The 17,625-nt window shown below is 56.4% G+C and overlaps 1 protein-coding gene across 2 annotated transcripts in view; it reads right to left on the bottom strand.

The window, feature by feature from the left end:
• Nucleotides 1-327: 327 nt before the first annotated feature.
• The window catches only part of GMDS (GDP-mannose 4,6-dehydratase), a 486,657-nt gene continuing 469,359 nt past the window's right edge, over nucleotides 328-17,625 (bottom strand). For both annotated transcript variants that reach the window (XM_068557602.1, XM_068557604.1), the window contains 2 exons: nucleotides 853-921; nucleotides 328-642 (listed from right to left, as the gene is read on the bottom strand). In XM_068557602.1, coding sequence (XP_068413703.1) covers nucleotides 580-642; nucleotides 853-921 — 132 coding nt within the window. In that variant the 3' untranslated portion in view covers nucleotides 328-579. The remainder of the gene's footprint in view (nucleotides 643-852; nucleotides 922-17,625) is intronic.

The raw sequence follows: 17,625 nt of genomic DNA, 5'->3' as shown, positions 1-17,625 counted from the left end.
AACCACCTCCCCCCATTTCTCAAGGCTTCTTTTGAGATGGTGGGAGCCCTCTGGGTTCTAATTATAGTCGCAGAGACCAGAGCTGGTGTGAATGCCGCCTTTCTGCAGGACCTGGGCTTCCAGATCGGCTGCGTAGAGCGGCTTACCGTGACCAGGTGGGGAAAGCAAGGTCCGGGGCAGAGAGGGCTCAGGCCAGGCCGCAGCTCTCTCGGAAGGAAGCTATCTCACCCCAAGGCATGGATTTGGGTATTTTTGTTCTGGGGTCCTTATATAGCTGCTTCTGTAACTTGGAGACAACATCCACAGGGACTGTGTTAATGCAGGTTAAGAGAAAGGATATTTTTAATAAGAAAAGAGAAAAACCATTTGAAAGCCCCACAATTTCAGTAGTCTAGCGACATAATTTCAAGGAAAGTGAACATGTGATTAAAACATCTTGATTACCAAAACCGATCAGAGGAGGCCTGGCCAAAAGTAGAGCGCGCGCCGCCGGAGCCCATCCCGGCTGCTGCAAACCTCGGCGGCCGGGCGCGGGCGCGGGCGCGGGTCCGGGCGCGGGGCGCAGGCACCGCTGGGCGCTCAGGCGTTGGGGTTGGTACTCATGAGCTCCACGTCGGCGTCCACCATCTCCCTCACCAGCTCCTGCGGGGAGGACGCGAGCGCTGGTGAGACGGGAGCGTCTGGCCCCCTCCCGGGGCGCCCCCTCCACCTCCACCTCCACCTCCACCTCCACCGCGGCGCTTGCAGCGGCCGGCGCCCCCTCCCTGGCCCTCCTCGCCCTCCCGCCCGGGGCGCCTAGCCACCGCGTCCCCTCCCGGGGCCCGGACCAGAGCGGCCGGGAGACGCACTCACATCGAAGGCGACCCGGGGCTTCCAGCTGAGCTTCTGCTTGGCTTTGGTGCAGTCTCCCTGCAGAAAGTCCTGCGGGGCGGGGACGGAGCACACGGGCGGGCGGTCGGCGGCGGCCAACAGGCTCCCGGGTCCCCCGCGGGACCCGGGGTCCCCGGGAGCACACGCGGTTAAAGCCAGGCCCCCAAATGCTGCTCTCAATGAAACCGGATTTCTAATTAACCTGATGTAGTTCATCTCCCGGGTCCCCCCCCCCGCGGGCCCGGGGTCCCTGCCCGCCGCCGCCACCGCGTCCCGCCGGCCTCAGTGACCTTCTTTTCTGCCTCGTGTTGTCAGGGACGCCGCCCCGAGAGCCGTGTCGGACTCGCGCTCGTCTCACGGAGCGGAGAGGGGGATGCGCCCTCCGCCCCTCCCCTGCTGTGCGCGCCCTCCCCCCTCCCACCGCTCCCATCCTCCCCCCCACCCCGTCTCTCCCCCCCTCCCCTCCCGGGCGCCCCGCTCCCGCGCAGCCCCGCGCCCTGCACACCCACGCGCGCGGGAAGAGGCGCGTCTCTCCGAGGGGCCCCTCCTTGCTGACCAGGCGCTGCCAGCCCTCGGCTGCCTGCTCCGTCCGTTCTCTCCCTTCCTCAGAAATGCTGATCTGGACCCCCTCACCCCACCCCCCGCGAAGGAGCGGCCCCCCGCACTCGCACTCGGGGCTCCTCTACCCCCGCAGCCCCTTCCCCGCCGCCCGGCTCCAACGGCGGCCCATGTGCTCACTCGTGAGTTTCTCATCCCAGCTGACACGACCTTATCAAAATATAAAAACACATAAGAAAGGACGAGATGACGACTCAAGTAGTAGCCGCTAGGCCTCCCAGCGCAGGGAGGGAGCTGCAAACCGCCAAGGCCTCCCGGTTTCCCTCCATTGAAGAGACTTCCTGGGAAGGAAACCAGAAGAGCGTCAAGTATTGCCGCATCCCAGCCCTGCCGCTTGAACAGGTCCTGAGGACGCATGGATGCGAGCAAGAGGGATGAGAATTTCAAGATGATTCCAAAGGGAAAGGGAGACGAGAAGGAGGAAGGAAAGAAAGAAGAGAAAGGAAAGAAGAAGACTTTGAAATAGACCAAGCTGTGGGTAAGATGAACAGTCGGCCCCTCCAGATGCAAACGTGTTCCTCCAACGGTACACGAGACAGGAGCCCTCAAACGGAGGCCAGCGAAGGCTGCCTGGACACAGGCGGGACTCTGCACACCACACATACCCCAGGAAGACACTATCTCTTAGCCACACGGAATATTGAAGAACAGCCTAAAAACCATGGCAACAAGGAAAGTAACATACTCAAGCTGTAACTGAAGGCTTCTGCCCTATGTCCTCCCCAGGCTCCCGGAAGGTGGATGGAGATGGCAAAGGCGCAGGGGCGGGCAGGACCCGCTCTGCCCACCCGGCCCTGGCCCAGCCCCCGGCTCACGTCTGGCTAAGGCGTCTGGATCCACTTCTGCACCGTTTGCCTGAAATCTGCTCCAACACGGCCCATCCAGCTGCTCTCCTCCTCCACCACCCAGCCTCACATTTTAGGCTGGAATAAATCAAGTTCCCAAAGGCACTGCGTTTCGCTGAAGGGCTGACTTCCTCTCCAGCATTAATAATAGTCAAACAAGTTATTTCTGCTGGCCTTAAAAGTCCATAGGCAGAGTCTTCAGGAAAAGTAAGACGCAAATATTACTAATTAGCAGTTTAACACAGTGCTACCTGGAGCTGGAAATACAAGTGGAAAAACAAGTGAATTTATTTTTCTCTCCTTTCCCTAAATAAACTTGTGTAGACTTCAGCGATACCTCTGTTCAACTCTGAGAGTCACACAAAGATATGCATTCTTTTTCCCCAGAGGGAGCTGTGAAACGTGGCATGAGGAAGCAACAGGGCCCCTCAGTTCCACAGCGGTCACGGTCACGGTCACGGCTTGAAGGAGCAGGGCCGCTGTTCCCTTCCCACACCTGCCGTGAGGTCACCGGTTCTGCAGAGGGTGTGAGCCGGGCTCTAAACTCCTGGTTAGCAGAACCCGAAGAACCGGTGCCATTTCAAATGGCCTCAGTAGGCTTGGAAAGGGTGCTTTGCATTGTAACTTGGTTTCCTGTATTTTTCTACAAGCAGCTCTTAATCTAAAAACAAGTAGGGAACTATAATTAAGGAAGAAGAAAAATGGCTTTCACAAGCTCAGAAACAGACGTTGCTACTGTGCAAGGATTTCATTGAAACCAGAGATGCACCAGTGAAACTTCCCGGTGCAGTTCTGAGCCCAACTCCTACATTCCAGCTGAGCAGCTACCTTTCACCTTCTACCGAGGCTCTGTCTCCCTCAAATGTGATTAGACCGAGAGAGCTCGTGAAGGAAAAGGATGAGTTTCCATTAAAACGAAACGGTGGCTCTGGACGCCAGCTGCTCCAAGCTGACATCTAGCCCAGCCCCTGGGCTTGCGCCCCAATCCACGTGTAGGGAAAGATGAAGGACGTCCCAGCTTGTTTTACCCTTAGCCCCTCCCGAAGGGCTTTCGTACTTCTCCCCAGTGTGTCCTTTAGGGAACCGGTTTGGGGCGCAGCAGTGGAGGTGCACGTGGCCGGCCTGCGGGGGAAGGAGGCTGGGAGCTGTGCTCTCCCAGGGCCACTCCCAGTACTCCCTGCCACTTCTCACAAACCCTCTCCACTAGGGTGTGGTCAGCTCCAAGGACGGGCGAGGAAGACGTTCATCTGTTCTGTTCTTTTCTTCTCTTCTGACCGTTCAGTTCCTTCTTTATTTATAGGCTTAAAGCCTCGGTATGACAACAGAGGCCAAAGCTGAATGAACGTGATGATTTTATGTACAGTTTCCCAAGCGCACGTCGTGCGCTGGGTGGTCTGGACCTTTCCTTTAAAAGAGAGACGATAAAGCTCTGGGGAAAATATGAAGCATTTCCACGTGAAGATGACGTTTCCCGAACTCTGGCTCCTGGTGTCCTCCCCGTTTCCACAGGTGTTCCTTAGGTGAGTTTCAGCCTGTGATTTATTCTTGTCAGATTCAATTAGGGTTAGCTGAGCATTTTACAGCAGCAAAGCAGCACGAGCAGGGAAGACGTGTGTGTCCAGACGCCCTGCCCCTTCATGGTCCGACGGCTCCAGGGCGCCTGATGACTCGGGTGGCCTTCAGGGCTTGTCCAGCCAGCAACCCTGAAGCCCGGGTGCCGGCGGTCAGAGTGGCAAACCCCAGCAGGTAGGAAGGCGTGTTTTGCTGCAGTAATTTTTCCGGCTTTCCTGGCTTCTGTTCTTGTTATAGTGAAGTGATAAAGGGCCAGACCAGATCCTGGAAAAGTCATTAGGCCAGTTCCTAAGCCCACAGTAGTTAACGCAAAACCCAGGAAAGCAGGGCCCATGCTGTGTCATTGTCTTACACTCTCACTACAGTCCTCTGGGCACCGTTTCATCCTCATCAAGATAACAACACACCTTTAATACACCGGTTAGATTTCTTCCCTTCCCCCAATCTTACTTTCCTTTGGTCATTATTTAGCACATTAAATCCCTTTGATACTCAGCCACTTCCCTGAAAACCACTGTGGTGAAAGCTGTTAAGCAGATTCTATCACATTTCTTTTCAAAGTTCATAGTCTCATTTCTTTTTTTTTTTCATAGTCTCATTTCTTTTTCTCACTCTTTCACTGCGGTTACATTAGGAAAAGTTTAATTTTTTTTTTTTTTTTTTTTTTTTTTTTTTTTTTTTTTGCCACGCTGCACGGCTTACAGAATCTTAGTTCCCTGACCAGGGGTCGAACCCTCACCCTCAGCAATGAAAGCACGGAGTCCTAACCACTAGACCGCCAGAGAATTCCCAGGAAAATGTTAATACTAATATTAGCATTAATATTAATTTCAAGTGATGTGTTTCCTCAACAGGCCTGCCTGTAAGTTTTGCAAAGGGCATCTGTTTAGGTGGAGAAACATTCTGAGAGTGTGAGCTCTTTTGGCAGGATGCTGTCAAATTTCTAAAGTGCATACTGAAAGATCTGGACTCGAGTGACATAAATAAGGAGAAGGGCACAGACGACCAGGACGACAGAAGCCCTGCTTAAACATCTTCAAGGATTTAAGACTCGGGTTGTGAGCACCGCTCCATATTCATCGCTTTTCCTTCCGCTTTTCTTAAAAAAGCAAAATTGAGGAATAGCTGAGGTTCCAAGGGAATAAAAGAATGCCAGTGAATTTGGTTCTTGATGTCACTTGATGCTAATGCCTTTCCTCTTGGGGGAAATGCTCCTTTTTCGAAAGACAGAGCTGCTAACAACAACACAGTCAATGGGAAAACCTGTAAAGCTGCGCGGACCGTCCCAGTCACGGGTGGAGATGCGCAGCTGACAGTCGGTAAGAACGGGAAAAAACAAACAACAAAGTCTGGATGTTCCCCCAGAAAGTCTGCAGTTGAGTCTGTCTCTGTCGGGCAGGTTAAACTCTTCGTGTTCACATTTATGTCCTTTGATTGAAACCTTCCCAAAGAGGCAGCGAGCCCAGAGCAGTTCGCACCGCGGCAGCCTGAGTGAGGGTGCCCGGCGCGGCACCCCCCCCCCCCGCCCCTTCGCCTGCTGCACGTCAGCACCAGGGAAGCTGAAGCCCGGCCTCTCCTCTAATGACAGCGGCGATAAGAGACGAGAAGAAAACGGCCGTCTGGTCTGCTCAGGAAGCGGCCTCAGAGGGGCTGTCTGTCAGCGGGGCTGCCGTCGGGGAGAACAATGCTGGGCTCTCCCCCGGGGGGGGAAGTGCAGTCCGTCAGTACCGGCTCCACCGGCCACCGACCGTGGAGACAAAGTGGCAGAGGGAGCCGAGTGAGCAGCCCGTCCCCGGGCGGCCGGGACGCGGGCAGGACAGGCGTACTGTGCCCTGGATGCTGGCACCCCTGCCAGTGGCCTCGCAAGTGAGCCTCGGGACGTGCTGTCGGGACCCCAGGGGGGCGGGAGGTGCCCGAGGGGATCTCCAGGACGCTTCCCCGCCCCCCCCACCCCCGCCGCTGATCCCATGTTTCTGGGCTGGGGACCACTCACTTCCAATTGGTAGAATTTGTCATTTGGAACCAGCAGCTACTAAGAGCTACCAAACCAAGCGGGGGAGAAATACATCCGCCTCCGAGCGTACCCCAGACACGGATGAAGTCCATCCGGCACAGCAGACCTTTCTGAAAAAGTGAATGAGAGCACTGTCTTCCCTAGGTGTCCACTTGTAAATCTGTAAATAAAGCCTACGGTGGGGGGGGGGGGGGAAAAAAACATTCACTTTATAAAGGGAGAACCGGATTAACGGCATTTATAGTGCAGCCTACATAGAGGTGCATCTTTTTTCATTTGTATTTTGAAAATATGATTAGCAGAAAAAGACAAATGTAGTCAGGGAAAAGGGAAGAAATACAGACACGCAATTATACAGGGAAATACAGGACGAAACACACCAATTTCCTTTTAAATAGAGCTTTAAAAATATCCTGGGGAAAGTCCTTTCAGGCAGACGTGCTCGGGAGGAGCGGAGACGAGGACAGGTGCCTTCCCGCGTGGAGCGGGCACGTGCCCCACACCCAGGCCGGCTTCTGTCCTGGCCGTCAGCCCCAGGCTCCCGTCCCCGTTCCCGGGACAGAGAAGCAGGCCCCGGGGACGCCCCAGCCTTCTGCACCGGCCGGGCCCTGGGCCTCCGGGGCCTGTCCGGCTCACCCAGGCTCAGCCTGCGTAGGCTGGGCAGAGGAGAGTGTTTCTCGAAGCTGCCCCAGGAGGTTTGGGGGCTGTGGAGGCACAGGTGGGTGTGTCATGGGTTGCTCTAAATAAAATAAGCCAATAAGGTTTGGGGGTGCAGCCTGGCAGCACACATACTTCCGAGGTGCCACCTTCCTGCGCCTGGCCTGCATCTGTAACTGAACCGCAGCGCTCATTTCCCTGTTAGCTTTATTCCTTGATCTGCGGTGCTCATGGGAGCATCAGCCCAGGGGAAGCTCGACTAAGTCCTGTAACTGGGGCCTCTGGATTCTGATTCCTTCCCTGATGGTCACTCTGACCAGCTGATGCGGGGCTGACTTGCAGTGGCAATGCAGGGCTGGTTAATGAAAGGGAGATAAGATTGTTGGTGACCTCAGCATCCCGGGCTTCAAAGCCAGCACCGTCTTTGTCGGAAATTACTGGTTACTGTTAATAACTGGATCTAGGGTGTAAATATTACCCAGGCTAGTAGGAGGTGACACAAACCCCGCGGAAAGGAGATAAAGCTCCTTTAAGTGGACCGATTAAAGAGGGTTGTCACACAGTTGGCTGGTGGCCCTCTGGAGCACGAGGCCGGGCCGCTCTTCCTTTGACACTTAGTACTTTCTACCCTCCAAGCACTGCACATACACCAGCTCATGAAACCTCCAGACAATCAAAATGCAACTCAAGAGATCTTGTATCTGCTTCAGGTGGCCTCTTTCCTAGGGATGAAAGACCTGCAAGGCACCTGTGGGGCGAAGGCACGGCTCCGTGTTCACTCACCTATAGCCTGATGCCCCCTCACCCAGGGGGGCCGACTCAGGCCACCCGTGACCGCCACACGCACAAGGGGAAGGCAATTTCCTTTCTAGCTGTTAGATTACTCGGTCCCTTAGAAATCTGCCCGCACCCTCACCCCCGCCTTTGAACGTTAGTACTAAAGAGTATTGTTAAGTAATATGGATGCTTCTGTGACACGGATGGGATATTTTTTCCTTTGGGGTTTTTCTCAGCTTGTATAGTACATCAGGTCACTCAAACTCAAGAAACCTCACTTCAATAATCCATCCATCCATCCTTCCTCCCTCCCTCCCTTCCTTTTCCCCAACCAAAACAGAGATGACATGACGGTCATTCGAACACACATTCCCTCAGTAACTTCTTAAGGCATGCTAAGGCTAACCAGGCCACTGACAGCATCCAAATTCTTGCTTTTTGGTTGCTTCTCTGGGAAGTTTCACATTTGAGGAAAAATTAAGACGACTGCTATGACGTTTGTTAGTACGGTTTTCGAGAGACATGGGGAAAGATGAGTATGAAGACGAATCTTTAGGTTTTCTACGATCCTATCTGTCCATTCATTTGGTTTCCTGTCAATAGTGGGTTTACCAGGCTGTGGCGTAGCTACACTACCCGGTTACCGGGTGTATTTTCTTTTCTATCTCTGTAAGAGAGACAGAATCCCATTCCCGAACACGGCTATAGAGATACTTAAACCAAACAACTTGACGAACATCACAAACCCATCTAGTGGCCGCGCGCTGGGCCAGAAGCCAGCACCCGCAACACCCAGTAGGACAAGCCCTCCCCAGAAAGCACTGCAAACAACATGCTTTGTGGACGTTCATTAGAGTGGCGAAGAGGCCTCTGAAGAATGAAGACTAAACCAAGTGGAAACATCAACGCGTTCCAGTGCTGGGTGACAAGACGGCCAGAGCAGGGAACATTTACGGTCCAGCGTGCGTGAGGCTTCTGGACCCCGCAAGCTAACTGAAGGTGGTGGAAATGAGACTGTTGGTTACAAGGGAAAGGGGTCGACAGGGAAGGTGCTGCAGGACCCTGCGGCGGCGGGGGGGAGGCCTTACACCGAGGGTGTGTCCGGTACGTGAGGGTGTGCATTTGTCAAAGCGGGTTCAGATCCGCGCGTTTCACCGCACACACATTTTATCTCAATAACAGAAGCTCCTTAGACGCTGACAGCACAGACACCACTGGGGAGACCTGGCTTCATCTGTGGCTCAACCACTGAGCTGTGTTGCCTCGGGGGAGTTCTCAATGCTTCTGAGCCTCAGGTTTTAAATCTGTGAAATGGGGAAACACGGCCCACCAGGCAACGTTGCTGTGAGGATTCACGGTTACACGTGGAAAGCAGCTGGCACCATTTCTAGTTCATCATGACAGCAGGCTGGCTAGTGTTGCTTTTATCACCAAGGTGGAGGGAAAGCAATTCTTTTCATATCTTGTAGTAACATCAAGGATGAAAATGTAATCTTCTAAAGCGGGCTGTCTTATAATTTTTCTTTTATAGTTATGTCGCTTTTACCTTGCACCCTAACCTAACTTCTGTCTCTAGATCATCATGTTTTGAATAATGCTAACAGACTTGGTATGCTGTTTTTCCACAATTACTGTAATCATTTCACATGCTCTTGACTATTGCCAAACCTTTACGGCCTTAGACGCTGGGGAAGCAGCATTGGACTAGACAAGGCCTGTCACGAGCTTCTGTTTCAGCAGGAGGGACAGTCCAGAGGACAGCAGACGTGAATAAGCCCGTCTCAGCCACAGGGAGTTCAGGGCAGAAGGCTGAAGGGGAGGGGAGCTTGAAAACCAGTGGCAGGCCCTTCTTGAAGCAGTGACGTTTATCAGAGACTTGACTGATGAGAAAAAGCATCACATGAAGCTGTGGGGTAGAGCAGGGTCCTTCGGGGATGGAGGGAAGGCCACTGAGTCTGGACAGGGTGACGAGGTGGTTGGAGCCCAGAGGAGCTTGGCGATCACACTGGCCCCCGGGGTAATTCCCATCACGGGACCCAGGACCTTCGCAGCAGAGCCATGTTGTCACACAACTTTATCCTGTAGTCACTGATGGTCCCTTAGAGCACCTGCAGCCCGTGGGCCACAGCTATAAACTGGCCACCTCAGCCTGATGTAGTCTGAAAGTCTGATTTTCTGATGCCAATGTAATTTTTGAAAGTAAGTGTGGGATTGACTTCTAGCTCCATGTTTTACAAGGGTGGGTGAGTTATTTTTGCCCAGAATGCTCCAACTCTCACACACAACCCACCTTCCCTCCTAAAGATCTGCCACTCTTTGTTGTGCTTGGGTCACTCAGCCTGGAAACATCTGGCCGCTCTTGAAGGGATGAGGTCTGGGCACCTGCCCTTGAGAGGCAGGACCGTGCCCAGCGGGCCTGCAGGACACAGAGCCCACGGGGCCTCCCGGGGCAGAGGGCGGCGCCTGCTGTGTGTGCAAGGAAGGGCTGACCCTCTTCTGGTCCAGCCAGGACACCGCGGACCTCCTGAGGGCTGCCTGCCCTTCGTCTCCTCCTGCAAGAGTGGGTCCCTGCCGGTGTTGGGCGCAGCTTGAGCTCCCCTGCGGCCACGGCCCCTCTTCTGCCCCACAAGGTCTCGAGAGGATGGGACACAGCACCTAAACCTGCTTGAGTTTAATTTTTTTTTTTTTTTTTTAACGAAATCCTGTGTGTGTGTGTGTGTGTGTGTGTGTGTGTGTGTGTGTGTGTGTTACGTAAAGGTCCACACACCTGCAGAGAAAGAACCTGCTTTTACTTTTAAGATTTGCGCACCTTATCAGCCTCCGACTGAGTCCAGAGTCTGGCTTTGCTTGGAGCCCGGGGCGGCTTTGAGCACGGGCTCGGCTGGGTGTCTCCGACCTCACCGTGGCCGCCGAGCGGGGTGAGAGCGGCTGGAGACCAGGGGAGGCCAGGGGACGGTGGCCACGCAGGTGGCGGGGGACGGTGGCAGCCAGGACCAGGCGTACCGGTGACGCAGGAAGCGGGTGAAGCGGGGCCCACTTTGGAGGAGCAGGCAGAGGACTGGCCGGGGGACAGAGGGGTGGGAGAGCATTCACGGAGGACACCGGGACTGCGGCCCCAGTGAGAACCTCTTCGCGGCGTTCAGAGACTCGTGGGAACTGAGCGCTGCCAGCAAAGTACGAGAGTCACATTTTATCACGACCCCTCGGCCGTTAGATGTTGTCCTCTTTTCAGGGAAACCTCTTGTTTTTATGATTATGAGACAAGAGACCCTTCCAAAGGATTCCTTCTGTAGAATTACCTGCGGTCTCCTCTGTCATTCCGTGGACACACTGTCTTGTTTTGAATCTTGATTTGATGCCAAACCTCTCAGCGGAGGAAGTCTGGTGAACCCCGTGTGGGAGGGAGGCCCCTCAGCTCCATCCATGCCCCCCTAGCGGGCAGCCTGGCCGTGCCTGATCGAGCAGGGAAAGGGTTAAGCCAGCTGCGTCCACGGCGTCCTGCCGACACGTCCCCTTCAGCCTGCGGCTGCTGCACAACAAAGCACGGGGGGGGGGGGCCTTTCACATGACATCATAAAGGCCTGATTTATCACCAGCCACCAAACAACTAGAAAATCATAACATCCTTTCAGGAAAATGCAGTGGAAAATAATCAGGCTGACTTGACGGAAGCTTTGGAGGGGACTCCAAGTGCGATAGGCCGCCCAGCAACCCTCGGCAGGTGCTGCGCGTGTGGCCAGAGCGGCCGACGCCATCGAGGCTGGGGTCCGAGCTGTGCGCTGCCCATGACCGAGCGTGGCTTTCGTGTCCACAGATACAAGAGCTTGGGTCACACTCTGCCAGCTCAGCTGAGATAACAGTCCAGTGCGTGTGAAAGTCTTCTGGAAGTGACAGCTGTACGCAGGCACGAGGAGTTACTGGTCACAGAAATGTAGGCACCACCCCGCGTCACGTGACCCCCACCTGCTCCTTCCCAGGACGCTGCCCTTCGTTCCGTGTCATGTTTCCAGGGTGTGTGCCCGTCTAAGATGCGTCACCATCCTTAACAACCCAGGGGCCAAGAGACGACGCAGAGGAGACACCGGAAGCACCCCAGGAAATGCAGGGCTGGCCGCCTCCTGCCCCCAGGAGTTGGTCCCAGGGGCGTCCGCGCCTCCGAGCGGTTCCTCGCGCTCGATAATTGGATAAAACCACAGAGCAGGAGCGCGGCTTCTCTGACAGGCATGATGCGTCTGCAGACAAACCGGAAAGGGGGCAGAGGCCGACGAGAGCCTCCGGTGGTTCTAGGGCTCCGGCCACAGCAATTCCACACGGCCCGCTGGCACCAACCGGGGCCCGCCTCGGCCAGCAGACGCCAACTCTGAAGGCCCTGGGGCTCTGGGGTGAGGGGGAACCGACAGGGCCAGTCTGGGGGGGAAGCTGGGCAGGAACGCAGCCCTGGACTCGTCAGAGCGACTTTCACTTGGTTTTGCTGCTTCCCCTCAGGTGTGCAGCGCGGACTCTTTGCAGGATCACAGGTGCACCGAGCAGATGCCCAGAGAAGGTTCCCGAAAGGCTGGGGCTCCGTGCGGCCCCGCGAAGGGGAGAGGCCCCGGGCGGGAGGTGCTCAGCCCAGCCCCGACCCGTCAGCCTGCAGAGGGGCCTCCGGGCACCTGGGGCCGCCCCGCCCCGACGGCCGCCCACCCCGGCCCGAGCCCCCAGGGCCTGCAGCGAACGGGGATGCCGTGGACGTGGACGGGGCAGAGGAAGGCCAGACAAAGCTGGCCCTGTGCCCGGCTCTGGGACCGGAGCCCCGCTCCGTGAAGGAGGCGGCGGTGGGACAGCAGTGTCAAGGTCCCGCCCGAGCCCCTGCTCACGCCCCAAGGACGGCCGGCGCCCGCCCGGTACTACGGGCCACCCTGCACCTCCCTCGCTGCAGCCCTCCCCGTGAACGGCGGCCTCGGCGGAGCCCCGAGCTCTGCCCCGGAGTGGAGCTGCACGAGGGGCAGGGGACATGGCGCGGGGGGCAGCGGCCTGGCCCCCGGCCCGGCGAGCTCCACGCAGGGGCCGCACGCGCGCGGGCCGACCGTGCTGGCGCGGGAACCGGGCTCCAGACGGTCGGTCCCCAGGAGAGCACCCTGGACGCCGGGGAGCCCGTCCGGCACGGCTGGCTCGGCCCGGCGCCAGCTGCCCCGACCGCAGCGCGGGTGTTCGGGGATTGCGTCGCGCCCGGCCGCTGCGGCCACACGTGGGCACTTACCCCAGGGCCCCCGCGCCCCCCCGCCCCGGAGCCTCCATCCACCACAGCACAACCTCTCGGGCTCAGCCCAGGCTGCGGAGTCACGTTCCACAGACCAGGAAACCGAGGCTTGGTCACAAAGTTACTGAGTAGGGGGCGGGGGCGAGCTTCAGACTCTGGCTGCTTTGCTCCCCAACCCTTGATCGCAACCCTAAATCGAGTGAAAGCCCCACATGGGCAGGAACTGGATCTCGGCCACGGGCGGCACCACGCAGTGCATGGCTGGGGCTTCCCGGACACGGGCCTCCCCACCCCGAGGTCTCCTGCGCGGCCCTGCTTTTCTCCGTCGGGGTCCCTGCAGCCGACCCGGAGTCTGTAAGGACTCTACCGTCCGCCCCCAGGGTGTGAGCGCCGGGACGGCCAGCACACAGCAGGCGCTCAGCAAGGATCTGTTTCATGGATCAGGAATGTTTACAGCCAAGGTCAGTACTTTCCCCCATTTCCCCCAAGAAACACACCTGCCCGCCTTCCCGCTGCGTTGACACCATCACCCCCTGCTGCCCCCAGTTTAAAGTCACGGCGACTGTGACTGCCTCTTCCGCCCACACGTTTTTTCCCCAAACCTCTCCCAGAACTTCGGCTGGGGTCCTCTTTTCTCAGCCCTCAGGCCACGCGCACGTGTGTGACGACAGTCCTCCGCAGACCCGCCCGGCCCCGCTCTAGGGCCCCCCTCTCCCTGGGGTGCTGTTCCTTCCCCCAGACAGAAATCTCCATTGTTTGCCAAGCCATTCCTTCCTAGAAGGCCGGCTCTCCATGTGGACCTACCCCCTCCCACCCGTCCCCCAAGGACACGCACCCTCCCAGAGCGCCCCATCCTGGGAGCGCAGGGGTTGGGCACCTGTCGCGCCCCCCAGGGAAAGGAACTCTGTCGAGTCTCTTCCGCCCTGATCACAGCCTGGTACGGGTGCTGCTCACAGCGACTGCGCAAGAGAGAGGTGCTGGGTGACTCTGCTCAGTGTCTTAAGCTCTCTCCCCGCATTTGCTGAGGACGGGCCTGGAGCTCTGTAGTGGGGGCGGTGCTTTAGCGTCGCCTCTCTTCTCGGGATTTCCCTGGGCTGTTCGTTAGCAGTGACAACATAAGCAGCGTGGTTATTCCGGGGAGAAGAGGACCAGAGGGAGCTGTTTTAGGTGGAATTTCATGTCTCTGACGTGCCTGCACATTTCAGCGTCCACCCCGACCGCAAGAAAACCTTTCTCCGCAATGCGGTGCTTCTGAGTCGCTTACATATCTCAGGCTGCCTGCGGAGTGGCATTCAGCAACGTGGGAGGTTCCGTGGGTCATTTTATGTCACTGTTGAGGGCTGCTCCATGATGTACGGCTTCAGTTCACAGCCAGCAACACAATGTTACTGATTTTATACGGGAAAAGCCTAGAACAAGCAACTGTTTGGCTAAACCCGTATTCTTTGCTCTTACGGCGAAGAACAGCTTCGAACACGTGCTAAGAGTTTCCAATTGAATTCTCCTCTCTTCCTTTATTGCCTCCTCAATGAAAAGGCAGACTTGTTTTGCATGGAGAATCATAAGGTCTTTTAGTTTCGCAAAACCTTAATTCGTGGGTAGTCGAGCTAATCGCCACTCCCAAGTGATGAAACATCGAAACCATTAACAATTTTACATGAAAGCGTTTTCGTAAAATAGCTGCATTTTACAGGTCTACGTGTAGACATGCTGTGGAAATCGCTGGCTGCTGCCTGTGTGTTGAATTTTCCTGCCGGCCCTGATGGAGGCCTTGCTGATAAAGGACCTAAAATATGAACAGTCTTCTCAGAGCTCTTCTCTGAATTTATTGCTCTAAGTTTCCAGCTAAAAGGGCTGTAAAGGCAACACTCTACAAAATCAGAAATAAAGAGGTCATGCGCTTAATTTTAAGGCATCCTTTTAAAATGCAGAAATGTAAATGCAGTTCTCACTTTGCTTCAAGTGTTGACTTATAACACTGTCTACGAAATACCATTCATACGCCTGGTTTCAGGTTTTGCCACAGGGCTGGGCCTCCCGGGGTGGGAGGTGTGCACCCTTCAACCCTCAGGGTCCTGACCCGCAGTGGGCCTGTGACGGCCCCTCAGGAGCAGGTGTAGGGGGAGAGGAGCCTGCCGCTCCGTGGGGCTTGTACTGTCGTATGACTCATCTCAGCCCAGGTCCCAAGGATGCATCGTTGGCTTCTTAACAGACGGGAGAGCTCGGTCTCGGAGGTCAATTCAGGGGTCAGAATAGCTGATAATTCTCAGTCTCTAAATTTAACAATTACGCCCCCAACATGGAACCCGGTGGGACGCTGTGCACGCAGCCTCCCATGGAACATGGTCAATAACACTTTTCAGTCTTCCTAACAACACAGCCCTTCAGCTACGATTCCCAGAGGAATGAAATCCTGTCACTGCATCTTGTAACACGAAAGCGTGTTGCACAAGGTGCAGATGCAACCAACCCAGATGTTCCTGCCTCAGTGACCACATTTCCCTGGTGCGCGGCCAAAGGGCATCTCTTCCTTTGGGCTCATCCCCACCCGGTCTCGGACAAAGGCCACTTACCCGGGTGATTCTCCCCAACCACCTCTTCTTGAAAAGTTTATTGCATCCTTCTCTATAAAGACATTTTCATGTTGTTTCAAAGATACCCCTTAGATACCATGGTCCTAACGGCTCTTTAAGAAAATTGTTCTAACGTGTCTTGTTTCTTTGCGCAGGTGACCAGTTCCTGGTTTCATAAGGGTTTTCCAAGCTCATCTTTCAGAGAGCCCTAAAGCACAGAATGGCCTTTCCGGCCTGTCTCCTGGCCCATGACCCTGACTCTCACCTTATGGAAAGGGCCCTGCTGTCTGGACCCTTCCCCACCCCCTGCCCAGCAACGGCTCCCGTGGCCCCAGCGTCCGCGGGGCTGCAAGGCGGCTCTGAGGCCGTAGCCTCTGCCCCACCCCGCGGCTCACTCTGCGGACACTGGTGTCACCCACATCAGGACCACACTCGCAGCACCGAGGGCACTAACCGTGGCCGTGGCCCCTCGCCCAGCATAGGTGTGAAGGCCGGACCCCACTCTGGCTCCTCAGCTCTCCTCTGCGGCACTCAAGGGTCCCGCCTGTGCCGAGGACACCACCAGCGACACACGTTAGTCTCTTTCTTTTTTTTTTTTTTTTAATAGGGAGCATTTTCTTTTTTCTTTTTTTTTTAAATTTTATTTATTTATTTTATTTATGGCTTTGTTGGGTCTTTGTTTCTGTGCGAGGGCTTTCTCCAGTTGTGGCAAGCGGGGGCCACTCTTCCTCGCGGTGCGCGGGCCTCTCACCATTGCGGCCTCTCTTGTTGCGGAGCACAGGCTCCAGACGCGCAGGCTCAGTAATCGTGGCTCACGGGCCCAGCCGCTCCGCGGCATGTGGGATCTTCCCAGACCAGGGCTCGAACCCGCACCCCCTGCACTGGCAGGCAGATTCTCAACCACTGCGCCACCAGGGAAGCCCAGTCTCTTTCTTTAAATGGAAGAGGCTCCTTGAGGCGCTGGCCCTTCCGAGCGTCTGCCCAGACGGCCTGTTCCAGTGGCACCCAGGACATGGGCGACATGCCCCCGGCATCGTGACCAGGCAGAGCCAGGAATACTCAGGAGACTCTGGCCACTTTTTGTTGCATTTTAATTACCAAGTAGGATAAAATGTACGTCCAGAGAGGAAAAGCCCTCTTAACTCATTGTCTCTTGACTAAATGTTTTAAAGAACTGCGAGAGTCTTGTTATACTGGAAAAAAAAAAAAAAAAAAGGAACACGCGAACGGAACAGAAAAATGCCCCACGGCTGTGCCGTGCCCTCAGGGGCAGGCCCAGCTGCAGCGCCTGGGCAGGGCCAGGTCAGCAGGGGGGACTGGGAGCCACGTGCCTGCGCCCCTCGCGGATGCAATCCAGGCCTGGCCTGGCAGGGCAGGGTCCCCTCAGAGCGGCGTCTGAATAGTTCTGGCCGTGCTGGGTTCCACCACCTTTCACAGCGCTCACGCCCCTAGATCTGGTCAGGCAGGGAGCCTGCCCCAGCACGTAGGCAGCGGCCCACACTCACCCCTGGCCTGTTCCCGCCACGTCTGAGCTCACACCTGTCCTGCAGGTTAGGGCGCTCAGCGACAGGTTCAGGAGGCCGGGCTGACGGAGGCCCCTGAGCACCGCTGTCCTCACCACCCTCACACCCACGCGGCCCCGGGTGGCATTTCCAGTCCTTGCAGTTGAGGGACCGAAAAGGGAAAGAGACGTTCTCCTGAGATGCTCCGGGAGCTCAATTCCTGGTTCCTGGGTCACCAAGGCTCTAACTATGCCGTGTGCACAACTGCTTTAAGTGCAAGGACCGACCTGGGCGCCGGGGGCCGCAGACTACAGCACACTGGGGTCTCACCCGAGGTCACCCATCCCCCATCTCTGACCTTGCAGAGCACGGACACAGACGTGGGCCTTTAGTCAGGGTCACACCGGCGTGACTGTCAGCATCCCCATTTCCGGGGTGACCCTTCAAGGTCTACTGACTGGTCTTTAGCGGGCAGCCCTGCTCTGCCTCACGCAGCCGGGGCGGCGGGGGGGAACTGAGTGAGATACGGTGTCAGGAAGTCTGCAGACCTGGCCACCTGGTAACGACAGTGTCCATCCTTCTCCCCGCCCTACACACGTCACTGCACAAATGCCCTTTCTCCCAAGCACACATCAGCGAAACCCTGGGCTGTACCACCTCACACTCACCTGCTGACCTCTGCATGGGACTTATCACGTTCTCCTCGCTGACAGCGTCCCAGAGCCCAGAAACGTCTTGTCAGCTCAGACACCATCGAGGGCCTCCTTCTGTCCACATTCCACTGCTTGTCCTTGCCCTGCGTGTTGGATGTGCACAGGCGCACACACGCACGTGCATGCACGTGCTGCCCTGGCCTTCTCCCCACACTTGGCCAGGTCACTGGCTCTGGCTAAGCATCCGCTCCATCTCTCGGGTTTGTGTGTCTTACTCTACAGCCTACCAGTTCACCTCCGGTCAC

This window comes from Eschrichtius robustus, chromosome 12 (assembly GCF_028021215.1).
Source record: "Eschrichtius robustus isolate mEscRob2 chromosome 12, mEscRob2.pri, whole genome shotgun sequence".
NCBI classification, from domain to species: domain Eukaryota; kingdom Metazoa; phylum Chordata; class Mammalia; order Artiodactyla; family Eschrichtiidae; genus Eschrichtius; species Eschrichtius robustus.
Note: the sequence above shows the minus strand (reverse complement) of the source record. Positions and strands in the feature narration are given on the sequence as shown.